Source organism: Tribolium madens, unplaced genomic scaffold (genome assembly GCF_015345945.1).
Source record: "Tribolium madens isolate multiple individuals breed KSU strain unplaced genomic scaffold, Tmad_KSU_1.1 Scaffold_1;HRSCAF=32;Tcas5.2_LG8, whole genome shotgun sequence".
NCBI lineage: Eukaryota > Metazoa > Arthropoda > Insecta > Coleoptera > Tenebrionidae > Tribolium > Tribolium madens.
In genome coordinates this window covers 1,010,284-1,028,327 of record NW_025400984.1, presented here as the reverse complement: position 1 = coordinate 1,028,327, position 18,044 = coordinate 1,010,284, and the positions used below count along the sequence as shown (strand labels likewise).

Below are 18,044 nucleotides of genomic sequence, written 5' to 3'. Positions count from 1 at the left end.
AAAACTTGGTGGTAATCAAACTACCAATGATTGATTCAAGAGTGAATCGAAACAAAAAAATTATGGGAACAAACTAAATGCACTGTATTTTATTTAAATGTCAAGTATTTTTGTTCAGTAAAAACAGTGAATGTTCAATAGAAGTAATGAAAAGTTCAGTTAAGGAATAGATGTTCATAAAAAATAATACAGGGTGTCAAGTAAGGAACATGGAAAAAATATTTAAAAAATACTGATGATCTTATATAAGTTTTTTTATAATTATTTGGTAAAGATACAAAAATGTTGCTAAGAAAAGCCACAAATAACATAAAACTGAGTTACAATTTAGGTTACACCTTCCTTGTTTCCTCTTCTAATAGCCTGTAGCAAAAATACTTGGAAAATTATTTTTTCAACAAAAATAAAGAGTCAACGTGCAAAATTTAAACTCTCATAACTCTCATAAATTTTTGTAGGTAGAATTAAAAAAAAAATATGTTGCTGGTATTTTATCGCCATTGCTGTATGAAAGAGTGGAGCTTCTTGCCTCAAAATTTGTCAGTAGATTCAGTTGTAACACAGATTCTTCTTTTACACAGAAATAAAATGTTTCTAACCTATTTCACCTCAAAAAACGCAGTTGCAACGTTGCCAGGATGGCGATGGCTAAGGCACGGGTAATATCATTTATTATTTGTACTGTGCAAAATAATCAAAATATTATACTCATCAATACCGCTCATTTATCATTTTATACCGAACAAAATCGACTTGTTTACTGAACGCCTTATTACTACCCAAAATTTGTTCTAAACGAACTAGACTTCTGAAAATATTAATACATACATTCTTATGTGGAGGGTTATTGTGTGTTGCATTTTATTTTGTTGACATCTTAGTGAATCACCTGGCATATTAAAAATTGGTATACTGTTTTTAATGTTCTTGATGCATTTTACCAAAATTTTGTTTACATTAAAGTAAGTATAACAGGCTCGATTTTTTTACAATACTTTAAGATTTTACAGACCAGTGAATCAGAAAAACGCAAGTTGCTTCTAATATTAATTAAACACTAAAGTTAACTGTGCTGAACTAATCGTTGAACACTCCAACTGTATGAGCTGAGCATTAAAGAAAGTCGGTTAGTGGGTAAAAAATACAGATCTAGATTGGTTTCTTTTTTAACCAGCGGTAAAGAGCTTTAATTACATTTTTGAGTATAAACCTTTTTAATTACAAGTTGTGAAACATCTTTATTGTGCTAAAATCTCAGCAAATACTTACAGCATTTAATTATTAAGTAAAACTGGTAGCGTTGAGTAAATTTTTTACAGTTGGGACTCACTAACGAGTAATTACTAGTTTGCCAGTGGAGATCATTTTCTTAGTCTTCTTTATTTTCTAAAAGTGTGCAACAGCATCCTGTTTTACATTATGCAGCATGCAACAGAAAAATTTGATTAAATTTACCATTTGTACTGCGTTGGATTTAAATAATAAATTTAATTATTTCTATCTCATCGTTTGAGTAATAATAATAATAATAATAATAATAATAATAGTTCGTAATGAAATTTTATCAAAGCTGTTAAGATGAAGCTGTCAATATTCAGAAAGATGCAATTTCGGATTAAGAGCGAGGATTTGCTTTGAAGTAGCTTGTTAAAAATTCCGTGGCGTTGTGGTCGACTAAAAGTGAATATGTTTTTGAAACTTAATAAAATATCTAGTAGATGGCAGTAAAACGGCACGAAGAGAGTACTTCGTTTTTATTGGCTAGTTACAACCCTTTTTCTTACTACAATAGGCTAGCACTATTTTGCCATCTATTTCCAAACCCTCGAACTACAAAACTTAGTAGATGTTTTATAATATACCCTGTGGTCACGAGTTACTGGGAGCAAAACAATGAACTTTTTTTTCTGCTGATTATTTCAATAAACTAGTATAACTATGTTATTATTTCTAATTGTGCTAATCCAAGTCTTTGTTGTAAAAAATATGAACGGTTTCTAGTCAAGAAAAATGTTTATTCTAACATCTAAACAATTTTTACATTGTTTTTATACCTTGAGTTCAATTAAACTTCTGATCAAAGTGACCTGTGACTTTGAAATGAAGTTTGAAGAATCTTCTGCTTCTGTGTTAGTTGTGTCAGAAAAAAATTGGATTTATACTTTTGGACCACACTTGTACAGTAGTACAGCAAGAGTATGCTGTTCAAGCTGGGTGATGCTGGGTGTGCAGTAATAATCTGGTTATAAGAGAAATATAAGATCAGTTGGAAACATTCATATGCTCTAATTTACGACGGTAATAAAATAATTGTAGGCTAAAGTCGTTTTGAAATTTAAATTGTGCTAATGTTTTACTACATCCTACGCATGTATCTTTAGCATTGCTTAGTATTCGATGTAAATGATTTGATTTTTTTTTGTAATTACTGATTATCAAAAAACTTGGCCAGTAAGTTTTTTTCCTACAACCAATATCTTAAAAAGTTAGTTTACAACAATCATCTTTGCTAAGAAAGTTTTTCTTTTTGTTGTTAAGGCAAAACTAGAATGAAAATTAAAGTTTCTGTGTAAAAACAACAAATTTTATTGTGTTGGATAGTTGGCATCTTGTTTTGACATATTAAAATTTCATTTTGATTGTGACTATGCTGTTAATGGTAATTAATTCATAAAGATCGTAGAAAGGTAATTTTGTTATAAGTTTTCTTCATGCTGTCGGCCTCGTGCGCAACACACACTCGCATGAAAAAATTGTTTTTTTAACACTTTTAAATATATCATCTATATTTAAGACATTTTCAGGTTTTTATCATTGTTTTCAAAAATCTATCATAAAATCATTTGAAATCAGTAAAGAAATAGAAATTGTACTTACAATCAAATACCTTCTGTACTTCAGATTATTTTTTTTATATTTTTAAACCAAATATGTAGTAACTTTTTTTTAACACTGTTTAAAATCAAAAATAAACTGTTATTAGTGTTTCCTGCACTGATGTCTTTATGGTTGTTGGTTTTAGATTTTATCTGTAGTTAAATCTTATTAAAGTTTAATAAATTATCGATTGGAAATTTAATTTTTTCATCACAAACACAGCACTAACGCTTTTCTGTCATTAATTATCAACAGATTTGCGATAGCTGATGCAGTTGAAACGCAGATAATAATTGGGAAATAACGGTGAATATGCTGCAATTTATTTAAGAACGGTTACTTTTAATTTCTCCGAAAAACTAATTTGTTTCAGTTTCATTTTGGTCTTGTTAAAAAAATAAAGAAACTAAAGGTGTGTTGAAATTAATTAAATGTAACTACTTCAAGTTTTTTGGTTACCAGATCTGTGTTTGGGGAAGGCAGTTAAATTTGGAACATCCGGTACTTATAGTCAATCACTGTGATAAAGCTGAGCTAATGTTATCACAGCATCTAATTTTACAGATGTTGCTTTTTAATTTTTCAAACGTTTTTGCCCACATCATCGGGTTATGAAACGTACAGAATGGAAGCAGTAATTAAATCATTCTTATTGCACTATTGTTGCTCAATTTCCAATGACATTGCATAATTCGAGGAGATAATGATTCCAGTGGAGACTATCTCGCAACAGCTCGCAGCATTCGTAAACAATAACTCAAATAATAATAAAAGCCAATGGGCAGCTGCTACTTTCTCATAAAAAATAAGCTAGAAAGTGCCAAGAACTATAATAGTTTAGGTGGAATCTTCCTCGAAAACATTTCGAACATTTTTAGGAAATCACATCAAAACTCATGTATGTCTCATTTTGCCTCGCCACGCTTCTGTTACCATATCTAAATTTGTTCATCAAAGAGCCAAAATTCACTGAAACTCCACCAAAACATTATTCTCGTCTCATAAATCTCGCAGCGGTCATCTATCTCCAAGACCTGAAACCGTCATGTCTTTTTTAATCGGATTTGGCTGCGACTGTATCTAATTGGAATTTTTACCTGTTTTTTGTAGGTACACGTAGCATCCTATTTTTAACCCGTTTAGAAGTAAGATGCGGTTGCAACTTAAATAAACCACTTAGAGAATTACTAGCAATTGAACGGTTGCTCACACAAAACAGTTTAATAACAAAGCCAACAGTGGCCAGTGTAATGAGTAATGTAAATTTACGCAATATTGCATTGTTCTTGTATGAGTAAGAGGTTTTATCTTGGAACATTCTTGAGGAGTTGGGAATACAAACACATAAGCGTGACCGCAGTCCCGGGTAATTGCTTTGGAATTGCCTGGAATGGAAGCATTGTTGGAATAACTCCCAGTGCACCAGAAGAACATTTGACAGCAACTAAATGAACATAATTAGGCCTGACTCTAAGGCAATATGATATATGAAATTGTTACTGTGAGTTATGTTTCAACATATTGATAAATTCTTTACCAGAATAAGGAAATGCGTTCGCTATAATTGCTTTTCACAGACGTGAAAATATTTATGTCTTATCAGGTGAAGAAAGAGTTATGTACTTTCAACATTCTTTGATAGTTTCTAGTTTATATAAATCAAAAAAGTTTATCATTATGTCATCATTACAAAGTAAAAGAAATAAATTTAACGTGTGAAATTGTCAAGTTACAATCATCGTTTTGCTAAAGTAGTGCGAACAATTTCATTCAATTTGTTTTAGAAACTAAGTGTTTTAACGACCAATAAATATGCATATGTGTGGGTGTAGATACGGTTTATGTCAATAGTACGACATATTGTAAATTCTTAATCTTTAAATAAACAACAGCTGAAAAACAAGGCGTAAATAAAAATTGCACAACTTACAATTAACATTTATTCACAATCACTATAGTAATATGCTGATTTATAATATTTTAGAGGTTAGGAAGTACGTCATTTCATCTCTTGGGTGGGAAGTGATTTATGTAGGATTGCGGACATATTTCTTTCAAATTGTATAGTTACGGTAATTGCTAAATCATAATCTGTGATTTTAGACTGCTTCTTCAATGGCCGCTTTTTTAAGTTCAGGCGAAGTATAATGCTACATTGGCACTGTTAGTTTTCAAACATCACGATAAACAATGATCAGTTATTGTATCGAACAACATTTTGTTTTATTTTACTTATCAAATTTCAAAACGCAATTTATTTGCGTAGCCTACTACTATGTCAACGGATCAACCCTGTTAGAAAAACGAATATTTTATTACAAATAGTGTCATTGTATTTTTAAATGGTTTAATATATTAGTACCTATGTAATAAACATATTGCCTTCAAAGCCATGTGTTCAAAGTTTATGTTGATATTTGGCAGTATTGAAAGCAACTGTTCAATCTAATTAGTCACCTTTTGACTATTAAGACGTCGCGTTCGTTAATACAGGGTGCGCCAGAACTCGCGTCCTAGAGAAAAATGCCATATAAGGTAAGATACCAGGAACATGGAAAAAATGTTACAAAAAATTATCTATAAAAATTTCGAAGTTATGAAGGTTTAAAGTTTGCACTTTGACTCTATTTATTTCTGTTGGAAAAATAATTTTCCAAGTTTTTTTGCTATAGGCTATTAAAAGAGGAAACAAGGAAGCTGTATCCTAAATTGTAACTCTGTTCAATGTTATTTGTGGCTTTTATTGGCAATTTTTTTAACTTTACTAAATAATTATAAAAAAAACATACCTATACAAGATCATCAGTATTATTAAATAGACATAAAAAAAATCTCAAATGTCAAAAAATAAATGTCAAAATTTTTTAAACATTTTTTCAGTACTTTGGGGGACTACCCAGTTTACTCCCTTGCAACTATCCGGACACGCTGTATTTAGAAGTGCCTCAAAAATTAGCAAAACACCTTTATGATACATTATTATAACGCACGATGTAATAGATATAAAAAAATGTCAAATGTCAAAAAATAAATGTCAAAATTTTTTGACAAATAGAATTTTTTAAACATTTTTTTCATGTTCCTGGTATCTTACCTTACTTGCAAATTTTCTCTGAGACGTTATTTCTGGCGCAGCCTGTATATCTATTAGAGAATCTAAATGGATGCAATTTAGAAAACAGGATATTATGATACGAGTTTTATAAAAAGCATTTTGTCGCACGCACGGGTTTAGAACACGACGACGTAGCGAGGAGTGTCATAAAGAAGTAAGTGCGAAAAAATGCCTTATAAACAAAATATTATACAGTATTTTTTCTACTTTGGACTTTTTTAAACAAAAATGTTATTAAAAAATTTAAAAATCGGAATGTAGGGATTTTGCGGCAGTGGCTAGGTGGCCATGAAATAAATTAATTTGAAACGTCATTATTCGTAAAATTCCAAAGGTGTCGAAGACGTTTTGCAATATACGCCTCTGGAAATACGGACCTTGGGGGCAAATACAATGAATAATTTACTCTCTGTGAGATCACGCCAAAATTGTTCAGTAAGTTGACGGCAAAACCTACCTAACCTCAAAAGTCTCAAAAGTTACTTTGTCCTAAGACTTAAAGGTATGCGTAAGCACCAATATAGTTATAATGTTGGTTCTGAATATTTTTGCGATGATTAATTAAACCAAAAAGAGCAAAAATTTCGTATTTGCGTTAGGCCGATTGACAACTGAGAGAAACGGTTAGGTCGCCAACATTATAAGACTAAATTTCCCTTTTTTAAGTATAATTGTTATAGTACTGTTTTTGTTCAGTACGATACTCAAAACTGTTTCGTACTGGCTTTAGTACGAACGCAAAGTAGAAAAAAATAATTTTTGAGTTTCAATTTTTATTTCACAATACTTATATCATGATTCCACAGGTTCAATTTTTTCTTTTTTAGTATAAAATTTTTATTTATGTATGTATTTACATTTATACCTTTACTTGATAGGTATTTGTCATAAAATGTTTATACATAGAAGGTGTCAAAAACGAAAGTACAAATGATTCACACCCTGCCGATGTTTTTCAGACTAAATAAAATTTAGTCTCAAAAACATTGTACAAGCAATGGTTTGCTTGTCTTTTAGCAAATAAGAAATGTCTTAATATTTTTCATGTAAATTATGACAGGAAACCGTGGTACATATGAATAAATACCATGAGAGAATTTTAGCAGGTTTTAAGGGGTTTCATAGAATAATTAAACTTGCTTGTAAGATCAATATTTCGATTTATAAATTATTTTTTTGTTATCTAGTTAACATACGAACTGTCATGAGACATCATACGTCTTCAACTAGTAGGTACGCCTACTTGATGAAGGATTTTTTTATCGCATTGTATACAGGGTGATTCATCTTAAATGACTACCTGACCCCTCTTGGCAGACAACACATAATACATTAAGCACTTATTCCTTTATTCAAAATTAAATTTTCAAAATGCCGAGAATCAGAGAATGATATTTTTCGACTCATGAAACTTTCAAAATTCGAATATGAATCAAGGAATAATTGCTTTGGTGTATTATAGGTTGTCTGCCAAGAGGGGTTTAATAAGCTGAATCACTCACACATATAAAAAAAGATGAAATTGTGAAATTAGCAGAAAGCAGAAAACTAAATGAATCTGTAATTTTTAGACAGCAATTAATAAATGCTTACAAATGAAAGGCGGATAACAATCTGTAAAAACCGGTAAAATTGTATGTTATACGGCGAAAGCAACGGATAGAAATAGAGTGTGCACTTCGAAATTCCTTCCTGCATTTTAAACGGTATTGAAGGAACACTAATACTTCGTGCATTCACAATATCTCAAGTATTTGAAATTACCCATAGTAACGTGATAGGAATAAAACATTACGTAAATCACACTTAGATATTAAAAGAAAATTGGTTATTAGTGAACCAGTAAATAAAATTCTAGTTAGAATTTAAGCGAACGGTTGATTTCTACTTCACTAGTTGTGAATTAGTTGTAAAATTCATCATAATAAGGTATAACGGCGATATTCACAGCGCTATATAAGTTGCATGTAATAATATGATATTCTATTATAATGAAGAGAGAAAATACGCTTATTATGAACCTGGTTTGTTCACTGGGTCATTAGAAATAATGAGCGTGACTTAAATTTAATCGTACTATTGACGTCAAAAAAATGGAAATACTAATTTTTATATTTTGTAAACAGGTCTTTTATGTCATTGTATCACAGGCGTGCAGTACTATATTACCCAATTAATAAGAAGAGACCAACTGTTCTTCCTCAGTAATTAAAGAAATCTGCAAGATTTTCTGAACCTACTTCACATATTTCAATTTAAATTTTACCAATCTAGTCTTCAAATATGCATGTTTCAGAACCTATGAAACGCTACTAACTTGGTGACGTTTCTCTACGTCAACCTGACAGGAATGACTTAATTACAGAAGTTAAAATCTTGGTGTTTCCATTTTTTTGACGCTTATAGTACTATCGCATCGCTTTTCCATTTCCAAAGATGATTGTTTCTTAGATTTTTTTTATTTAGAAACTGTAAATTTTAACATTTTATTAAGAAAGAAAGAAGAAAGAAATAAAGAAAGAAAAAGCTCAATTCGTTTCGTTCGAATTAACCGTAAGTCTGGATTAGCTAGGTCCCCGGTATGCCTAGACTCAATTTAAAATCAAAGATACTTTTTTTATTTATTGCCACATATTCCTAGTGACAATCAATTTTTGACGTGCTATTGCCGATTGATTTTCTCGGCTTCTCAGAGATTGGTAAGCTAATCTTTGAAAAATGTTGTATTTTTGAAAATAACTATGTGGATCTAAAAAGCACCTTATGGTTCTTTTGAATCAGTCGCTGAAGAGATCAAAAAGAAATTGTCTTTTCTACTTGAGAGTTGAAAATTTATTAATATTGTAAAGTCGCGGTCAATTCATAGTGGCCTCCCCTAGCCCGCCACCTCTAGGGTGTGGGTTGTGTCAATGTTGCCAGCAGAAGTAACTAAATTGTGTTAACAATTGTGACAGGCGCAATACATGTTATATGTGAAGTATTCTAACCCAACTTTTCCAAATTGTCATTTTTGATAGATATGTCCCTAAAAAAACAATTGGATGTTTAAAGTCGGATTTACGCAACCCAATTTTTACAAATTTACACAGGGAAGTGGCCACTATGATACTATGAATTGACCACGACTTTTTTATTTTTAATAGTTAAAAGTTGTGACTAGTTGCTGTTTTCAGATTCTAGTTGATTAGGTAGTGGTTCAGGTTTTTATATTAATTAAAATTATATTTAAATTAAATGTTCTGGATGGGAAGCTAATTTTTTTGTTCATTATAGGTATAATTTAAATTGTTGTATGCATTCTACGAGTATATTTTTGGTTGATTTTAAGAATCTTGAATTGTTTAGTTATACCTTTCGTCGTTAATATCAGAAATTTGAATGTTTCATTTAAATGTTAAGCTTTGAAATAAATTATAATTAATTGCGTTGCTCTTTCCTTATTCAATCTAAACCACTGCATTTTCCTCACAAGCAGTGACATTGAAATTTTCTATTCATTTATTCATCACCTCTAATCTTGGCGAATGTCATCCTCTGTAAACAATAAGTTGAACAAGAATGGCAAATAATACCGCCGGTAGTTCAAAGCAATTCGAAAGAATCATAAATTACAATTTTATGCATTAATTCAAGCGTAGAAATTCCTCGTGCATATCTAAGAGCTTTCGTCTTTATCTTCAAAAATTTGTTGCAGGAACGCGGCTGGGAGTACAAACAAATATGCGTAACCCGGGTTCCGGGCTATGGATTTGGCATTGCCGTTTCCGGCGGCAGAGACAATCCGCATTTCGCCTCCGGTGACCCCAGCATCGCCGTCAGTGATGTCCTGGCGTCTGGTCCAGCTGAAAGAATTTTGCAGTAAGTTGAGGATTGTGGTTGGGTCTGTGGTTTTATTGTCGTTGCGCTAGGGTCAACGACAGGATTATTTCCGTGAATGGAATCTCCCTTCAGAATGTTGATTACGCCACGGCTGTTCAAGTGCTGAGGGATTCTGGAGATACAGTGACCTTAGTGATTAAGAGGAGGACGACTCACCATCAACATAGTCATAGTCTCAGTGCGTCCTACACTGGAGCACCGCTTGCAGCCTTAGGAGTTAACCCCTTGGCAACAAAGGTCACTCTTACCAAAAATTCAAAGAAAGAAGGTGAATAAGGTTTTTTGCGTTTTCTGTTTTAAGTAGTAGGGAAAGGAGGGGCAAGACGGGGACCTTAGCGTTTGAAGTCGAATAAAAAACTAAATATACATCAGAGAAGTTCGAAACTCTATTTATCAACTTAATCAGTCTTCTCTCTATTAGACTATAATAAAAAAAATATAACAAAAATAATTATTTTTTTAAAATAACGATAAAAAGAAACAAAAATACTTTTACCCCATCTTGCTCCACCCTTGGGGTAACATGGGGTCCCCCATTGGGCAAGATGGAGTACTACAGTTTTAAAGACTGCGTCTTCATCGTCGTCATCGACGCCAGCGCAGCCGTAATGTGCCTATTTCCCACATAGCTGATGCATCACACATCCTTCTTTGCTGTAGCAATTATCTTGGATCTCGATTTGGGCACAATAAATAATCCAGTTTCATCACAATTATAAATTTTATCTGGAGTAAATTTATATTCATCCAGAGCTTTTCCTAACAGTTGAAAAAACTTTCCCACCGACACTTTATTAAATCCCGCAAGTCCAACAGCAGAAGTATTTTCTGGTTTCCGAAGACTTATTTCTGGATGACGCTTAAGAAATCTCTTATCCTAATCTTTACCAGCTTTTGCCTTGACTTCACTGAACTTATGTTTCTTATTATTGACAACTGCCAATTAATATGCCCCGTACCCCATTTTGCCCCAACGGAAACTTGTAGGTAAAAAAAAAATAATTTTATAAACGAACAAGTTATCGTGTAAATATTTAGTCTAAAATCAAGAAAGTAGAGGGATTGCAATGAAACGATGTTGTTTACAACACAACCTATGTATTTCTGACAGTCACGTTCGAAACACAATAGAAAAATAACATCAAATAATTAAAAAATCATTTTTTACTCATGTGTTATGCTCAGGTTCTCGCTTTTGCCGCAGTGAAAAGTTTTGAGATACTTCTACGAAATAACCTTAACAGTATTATCAAAACTGTTTTTGTTTTTGAGGTATAGTGGTAGTATACCTTGCTACCCCGTCTTACCTCTCCTTCCCCTAATTCTGCTTTATCTCTAGTAGAATACGTTAAAACCAACAACTTTTATTTCATACAGGGTAAATAAATAGTATGAAAACAAGAGTTTTCAGCATTTAAAAAATAATAATTAATAAAAATTAAAGTGCTATAAAAATGTGATCGTGTTAATAAATGAAATTTTGTTTTGTTTTTGAATTTTGTTTTTTTTTTCAAAATGGCAACATCAATAAAAATTGACTAAAATGCAGATAGTTGTAATCCTTAGATCATAGTCTTTTATAGTGAGTTGACATTTGAACAAACTGAAAATTTTGTAGAACTCAAAAACAATAAAGTTTAGAAACATTTTATTCTCGAGAAACGTGACACTTTATCATGAATTGATGAATCAATTAGTTTTTTCAAAAAAGAATTTTTTTTAAGCACTTGTTCACTTAGTAGATTCAGGGATATTTTATAACTCTGAATATTGCCCCTATATTCTGTTAAAAAAAAAAACACAAAAATCAATGCATTGCTGCTATTCAGTGATAGATAAAGTTGTAGAGCTGAAATCGTTATAGTGTTGCGGAGTTTTTTAAAGCAAATTGAATTCTCTACAACTTTGTCCTTTACACATTGTTTCTATCTTCAATCGTATGTGCAGTGTTTTCAAGAAAATTAAAAACATGAAAAAGCAAAATTTCTGTTCTGTTCATTATTTTAAATTAAGGTTGCTGCTTGTAATTTTTCTGTTTGTCTTATTGTCATCATTTAAGTAATACTTATTTATTATACAAGACGATAAAGAAATTGTTCATCTACGAGTGAAAAGGTTAAGTTTACGAGTGACGAAATAACTAGTGGACTTTTTCACGAGTGGATAATCAATCTTTATCGTCGAGTGAAATATTTCGTTTTACTTTGTGCTCACCTACCAGAATTTCTTGAATACAAACAGTAGACAAAAATCACTTTATTCAATCCTCTATCTTAAAATTGCATTTTATCTACTCTTTTCTTCATGTTAAAATGAAATTTTATCGTCTAGATAGTAAAAAATACATCTATTGTTGTATATCTGCGGTTGTTAGTTGCTAACGATCTTTGACATTAGATTTCATTGTTGAATTTTACTTTGACATTTATAAATATCGACCAAATTGACTACATAATTAGTGAGGATTGAATAAAATTTTATATTGTACACGACGATAAAATTTTCATTATCTTTTCAAGCATATTAGCGACTCGGCTAACGCCTCGACTCTAAATTGCTCTCAAAGATAAAATTCAATTTTATCGTCTTGTATAATAAATAACTATTATTTTACTAGACGATAAAAGATTACTTTATCTACTGAAATTCGTTAACAAAATATACAGGAGATAAAAATTACTTTATATCACTAGACGATAAAAGACTGCTTTATCTACGGAAATTAATTGTTAAAAGTACTCTTTAACGTTGAGTACAAAATAAAGCATTGTTTTTTATTTCGTTCCTCTTAAATTGCAGACACTACTGAGACTATAATTGAATGACAGCAATGGATTGAAAAAGCAATGATCAGAGTTAAAAAAATGTGTTTTTTTTTCAATTGGACAAACTGAACAAAATTTTATTCATAACAATTTTTTTTTAATTCCTACTAGTATATTATGAGTTGAGATAATAAATAGACAACATATGTATGTAACAACAGAAATAAGTGGTTGCATGTAATTACATCAAACGTTATTCTAGAGTTCCTAAGACCTATTACTGATTAAATTTTAATGATAATTGATTTGATATTAGTGTCTTTTGTGTAATAGCTATTATTACACTAATTTCAAAGAAGATAAACAACTATTAGACAAACTGAATATATGTATGTAATTTGCTAAAAGAGTTAATGTTTCAAACTTTAGAGAAATGCCAAATAAAGGAGATACAATGTCTGAAAGGTTCATTTCAACAAACCCAGAGAATACAAAACGAAACTAATTTCTACAGGGTTGGCAAAAGTTATGGTACTTAAATACAGGGTGCGTCAGAACTCGCGCCCCAGAGAAAAATGCCATGTAAGGTAAGATACTAGGAACATGGAAAAAATGTTAAAAAAATTTTATCTATAAAAATGTTGAAGTTATGAGAGTTTAAATTTTGCACTTTGACTCTACTTATTTCTGTTGGAAAAATACTTTTCCAAATTTTTTTGCTACAAACTATTAGAAGAGGAAACAAGGAAGCTGTATCCTAAATTGTATCTTTGTTTAATGTTATTTGTGGTTTTTATTAGCAAATTTTTTGTACCTTTACTAAATAATTATAGAAAAACATATAGGTACAAGATCATCAGTATCATTCAATTGACACAAAAAAATGTGAAATGAAAGAGATTTTTTTTTAACATTTTTTTCATGTTCCTGGTATCATATTTTACTTGAAATTTTTCTCTGGGGCGCGAGTTCTAGCGCACTCTGTATTTTAAAAAAGGTTTATCAAATCATATTGAAATTTGGCGATAGGTTAAAAGTATTTTAATTATATCTGAAATATTATGTTTAAAATTCTTCATATTTACTGCGTGGCGATAAGAAATACGTCAAACCAAATTTTATAAACAATGAAAATATTAGGAGAAATTTGGGCAATTAATTTTCAGCTGTATCCATACTGTATACAATTGTGCTTTACATTCAGCATGAACCAAGAATAAGTTTTCAGTTTTTTTTTCTTTTAATGTCGAAGTATATGGAATTAATGACTACCTTCGTCAAGGGTTTAAAAGAATGCAGTTTTTGTTTAAAGAATCAGATACCTACCTTTTGCATTTTGATATAAATATTTTCACATTTCCAAAAGATTATCAGCGTATGTTTGAGGATAAACTAGTGTAGCATTAGAAAAGAAGAGAAAATAAGTTATTAACCAACTCAGAGGTTACAACCTTTACTGCTAAAATACTTATTACACTAGAAGCCGACCGTAATTACGGTTTTATTACTAATAATTTTGTTAAATTGTTGTGTACCGCTCCCGCGTTAATTAATTTTAGCTACAATGTATTACTTTGTGCTTGCTGTACACATACATATTAGTATGTGTTATGTTATTAAGAAGCATATGCAGATTAGAAAGACAATCTTTAAAAAATTTTGATAACACATTTAGCAAAATCTGCAGCTTCAAACTTATTTTGTCAAGTTCTTCAGTTCACATTATTTTCTTCCTCTTCCATATTTTACTTTAAGTAATAGTTTCAGTTGTCAATAATGATGGATAATCTTGGCTCTAATTTGGTCAGTAGGGCTGATTTGTGACATATTCTTTCTTTACACAGAAATCAAATGTTTTCAGCAGTTCAGTTATGAGAACAAATTAAACATTATGTTATTAAATTAAATGCTAAGTACATTTGCTAAGTTAAAATTACTAAACCCTATCTGAAAATAGTAAACACTAGATGAAAATAATAAAGCTTTTTTATTGAAAACGGTTACAAAACAGAACGAAAAAGAAATACACATTAAATGCACAATATTGTACTTAAACGGTCAAATATTTTTGTTCAGTAAAAACTGTGAATATTTTGTAAAAGTACAGTTAAATAATAGATGCTCATTACTAATAAAATAAAAAGCACATCCATAAAATAATTGCAATTGTTCAGTAAAATAATAAATATTCAGTAATACAATAATAAATACCTAATATTTTTTCGCAGGGGTCATATACAGGGTGCGCGCCAGAACTCGCGCCTCAGAGAAAAATGCCATGTAAGGAAAGATACCAGGAACATGGAAAAAATGTGAAAAAAATTCTATCTATAAAAATTTCAAAGTTATGGGAGTTTAAATTTTGCACTTTGACTTTATTTATTTTTGTTGGAAAAATAATTTTCCAAGTTTTTTTGCTACAGGCTATTAGAAAAGGATACAAGGAAGCTGTCTCCTAAATTGTAACTCTGTTTAATGTTAGGTATTTGTGGCTTTTATTGGAAATTTTTTCAACTTTTACTAAATAATTATAAAAAAAAAAACATATACAAGATCATCAGTAACATTAAATAGACATAAAAATGTCAAATGTCAAATTTTTTTGACAGAGAAGTTTTTAAACATTTTTTTCATGTTCCTGGTATCTTAATCTTACTTGAAATTTTTCTCTGGGGCGCGAGTTCTGGCGCACCCTGTATGCATATGGATGGTTTAGTGCTAATTTTAAGTAAAAAATCGGTTATGTGTTTTTTTGCTGAGTTGACCAGAAAATGCCTTAAAGAATAAAAATTGGTTCCACTTTTTTACATTTAGCAAATCTTTGCTTAATATGTAGCACTACTACCTAGCATCTAAATTGTTTTACCAAGTATTTACAATATTTTTTACTTTTCTAGTAGCTGTTCTATGCTACCTTTCTCTTAAAACAAAAGAATATTTATATTTTTACTTCATTGTTATAATATGATTCTTTATGTTAATATGTGGGTAAATGAAGTATAATAGGAGCCTACCATCGATCGTTTACCTTTCTCGAGATTTATAGATAATTAGCACGCGAATATCATATTATTGATAAATATGAGTTCAAATAATGGATTAAAAACAAGAAAGCAATGATAAGAAAATACGATATGTATTTTGCCCTACTTCCATAATTCGTTTTCCCTGTATGTAGATTTTAATCTCGCTCAACTATTCTTCGTATAGATTTCGGCATAGTCCTCGGCTGCAAGCTCTTTGTCAAAGAGATCTCTTCAAAAGCCCGTGATCAATTACTCAACACTAATCAAGTCCTCGTCGAAGGCGACTTTATCACGAAAATCAACAACACAAACTGTAACGACTTAATGTCACTTAAAGAGGCTAAGAAAATCATCGACGGTACAAAAGATAAACTAACAATTACAATAGCACGTGACTACACATCGAATATTTCTCATCAAACACAAAGTTCTATAAGCACGACAGGCGCTGTTAACAATTTTTACAAAGGTGATGACTTTTTAACATCTCAGAGTTACTCGAATCAGAATTTGTACGTACAACCACCGACTAGAAATCCCAATCTCAATACAAGTGGAGGATTTGATGAGAAACTTGACCCTAATAGTGGGCCAAATTCGTTGGTTGATGATAAGAGCAATTTGGCACCCAGAGGAAGGTCAAGGGGGCCCTTATCTGAGGCTAATTTGAACCAGTTGGATAATAGGAATAGTTTAGGGGGGTATGGCAGATCGAAGGGGAGAGACGAACCGCCTAGACCTCCACCTCCACGAGCAGAAGGTAACTAGGGATTTGCAAAAATTGTTATTTTTCAGCACGTTTTTTTAGATTATTACAGTTCTCGGCGACAAATCTATGACGATGACCCGATTATCCAGAAAAAGCAACCGATGTAAGTATATTTTAATTTAGGAAATCACAGTAATTTCACTATTCCACTAGTTCTTATCATTCAATATAATTTTGATAAATAGTAGATTACATACCGAGGTGGGAGGTGTTTCCTTTACCAAGGCAATAAGCCTAGGTACGATGAATCAATGATCATCAAGGTTTGTATAGTAAATTACAGAGTGTCCCAGCAAATAAGTAAAGTCCAATATTGACCTTTTAAAATTTTAAAAGATGTATACAGGGACATTTTTAATTAGTATACATAGCCCTATGTATACAGTTAAAAAAACCGGGTCAATTTCATAAGATAGGCAACCAACATTTCAAGCTTTTAGAGGGTTCTAGATATTAAAATATAAAACTAAAATTTTGTGTCAAGTTTATCAACTGTCAGTCTTGAAACTTAAATCGCAGCTTTAAAAAGTTAATATACTCGTTTTCATATTAATGTGCATCGAAGTAGTCGTTGAAAGGGATCATTTTAAGGTGGCAACCATGCGAAAATTCAAACAATCGTAAACTCAATCTTCCCTAAAAATTATTTTTTCAAATAAATGTGTACTCCATGTAGCAAAAAATTGTTAAAATTAACAACGTAATCAACATAGGATAGGAAATATAAAGATTTTTGTCATTATTGATGTGATTAAATTTGTTTTGAATTGTTTTGACACTTTTTGTGTAAATTGGACTTTAAATTAAAGATTCATTTAGACTTCTACAACCTACTTGATGCACAATAATATGAAAAAGAGTATACCATTTGTGACACGATGTACATCAAAGAAGAAAAAATTGAAATGTTTGTGTGGTATCAAGGGGGAAATAGTTTAAGGAGGGTGAGGGCTAAGAATAGTCAGCATTGACACAAAATTTTAGTTTTAAATATTTTAATATCTAGTACCCTATAAAAGCTTGAAATGTTGGTCACCTACACTATGAAATTAACCCGATCTTTTTAACCGTATACCGGGTGTCCCAGCGAGTCGGTAAAGTCCAATATTGACCTTTAAACGATAAAATTTTATCACGTGTATATAAGAAATTGATAGATACTAATGTAGTTCATCGCCTAAAATTATTTTCAACTATACAGCTTGTCCCAAAAATAAGTTACAATACAAACTTGTGTTTTTTTAATGAAACATCATATGGTTCTCAGCATTTTTGGATGTAGATTTTTATGACAATGCTTTCAAACTAAACTTTTATTGGTCGATTTTGCCTAGTTTTAAAAATAAGACGGTTTTTTTGACGAAAACATGCGCTTTTTAAAAACTTCTTACACAAAAACCAAAAACTAAGACAGCTGGAACAATTTTTTTCTTACTTCTACAAAGAAGAAAGTACAGAATTTAAAGCTGTAGCAATTTTTTAGTGTTTTGCATTTGTGAAGATTAAAAAAATGAAGAGGTTTGTTAAAAGTTAAATAACTTAGATAATTTAAATAATTTACTTATTGTTTTTGCATCTAATAGACCGTTAAATTTTCTATCAGAAAACATAAA

At 30.9% G+C, this 18,044-nt stretch overlaps 1 protein-coding gene and 1 long non-coding RNA gene across 3 annotated transcripts in view; one reads left to right on the top strand and one right to left on the bottom strand.

Moving 5' to 3' along the window:
• The window catches only part of LOC123016182 (tight junction protein ZO-1-like), a 54,861-nt gene that overhangs the window by 17,810 nt on the left and 19,007 nt on the right, over nt 1-18,044 (top strand). For both annotated transcript variants that reach the window (XM_044416417.1, XM_044416416.1), the window contains exons 2-5: nt 9,687-9,850; nt 9,901-10,139; nt 15,847-16,422; nt 16,471-16,534. In XM_044416417.1, coding sequence (XP_044272352.1) covers nt 9,687-9,850; nt 9,901-10,139; nt 15,847-16,422; nt 16,471-16,534 — 1,043 coding nt within the window. The remainder of the gene's footprint in view (nt 1-9,686; nt 9,851-9,900; nt 10,140-15,846; nt 16,423-16,470; nt 16,535-18,044) is intronic.
• On the bottom strand, nt 1,963-4,109 carry LOC123016183. The gene is made up of 3 exons (XR_006413428.1): nt 3,975-4,109; nt 3,811-3,926; nt 1,963-2,239 (listed from the first exon to the last, which is right to left on the bottom strand). It is a non-coding gene; the product is annotated as an uncharacterized LOC123016183 (long non-coding RNA).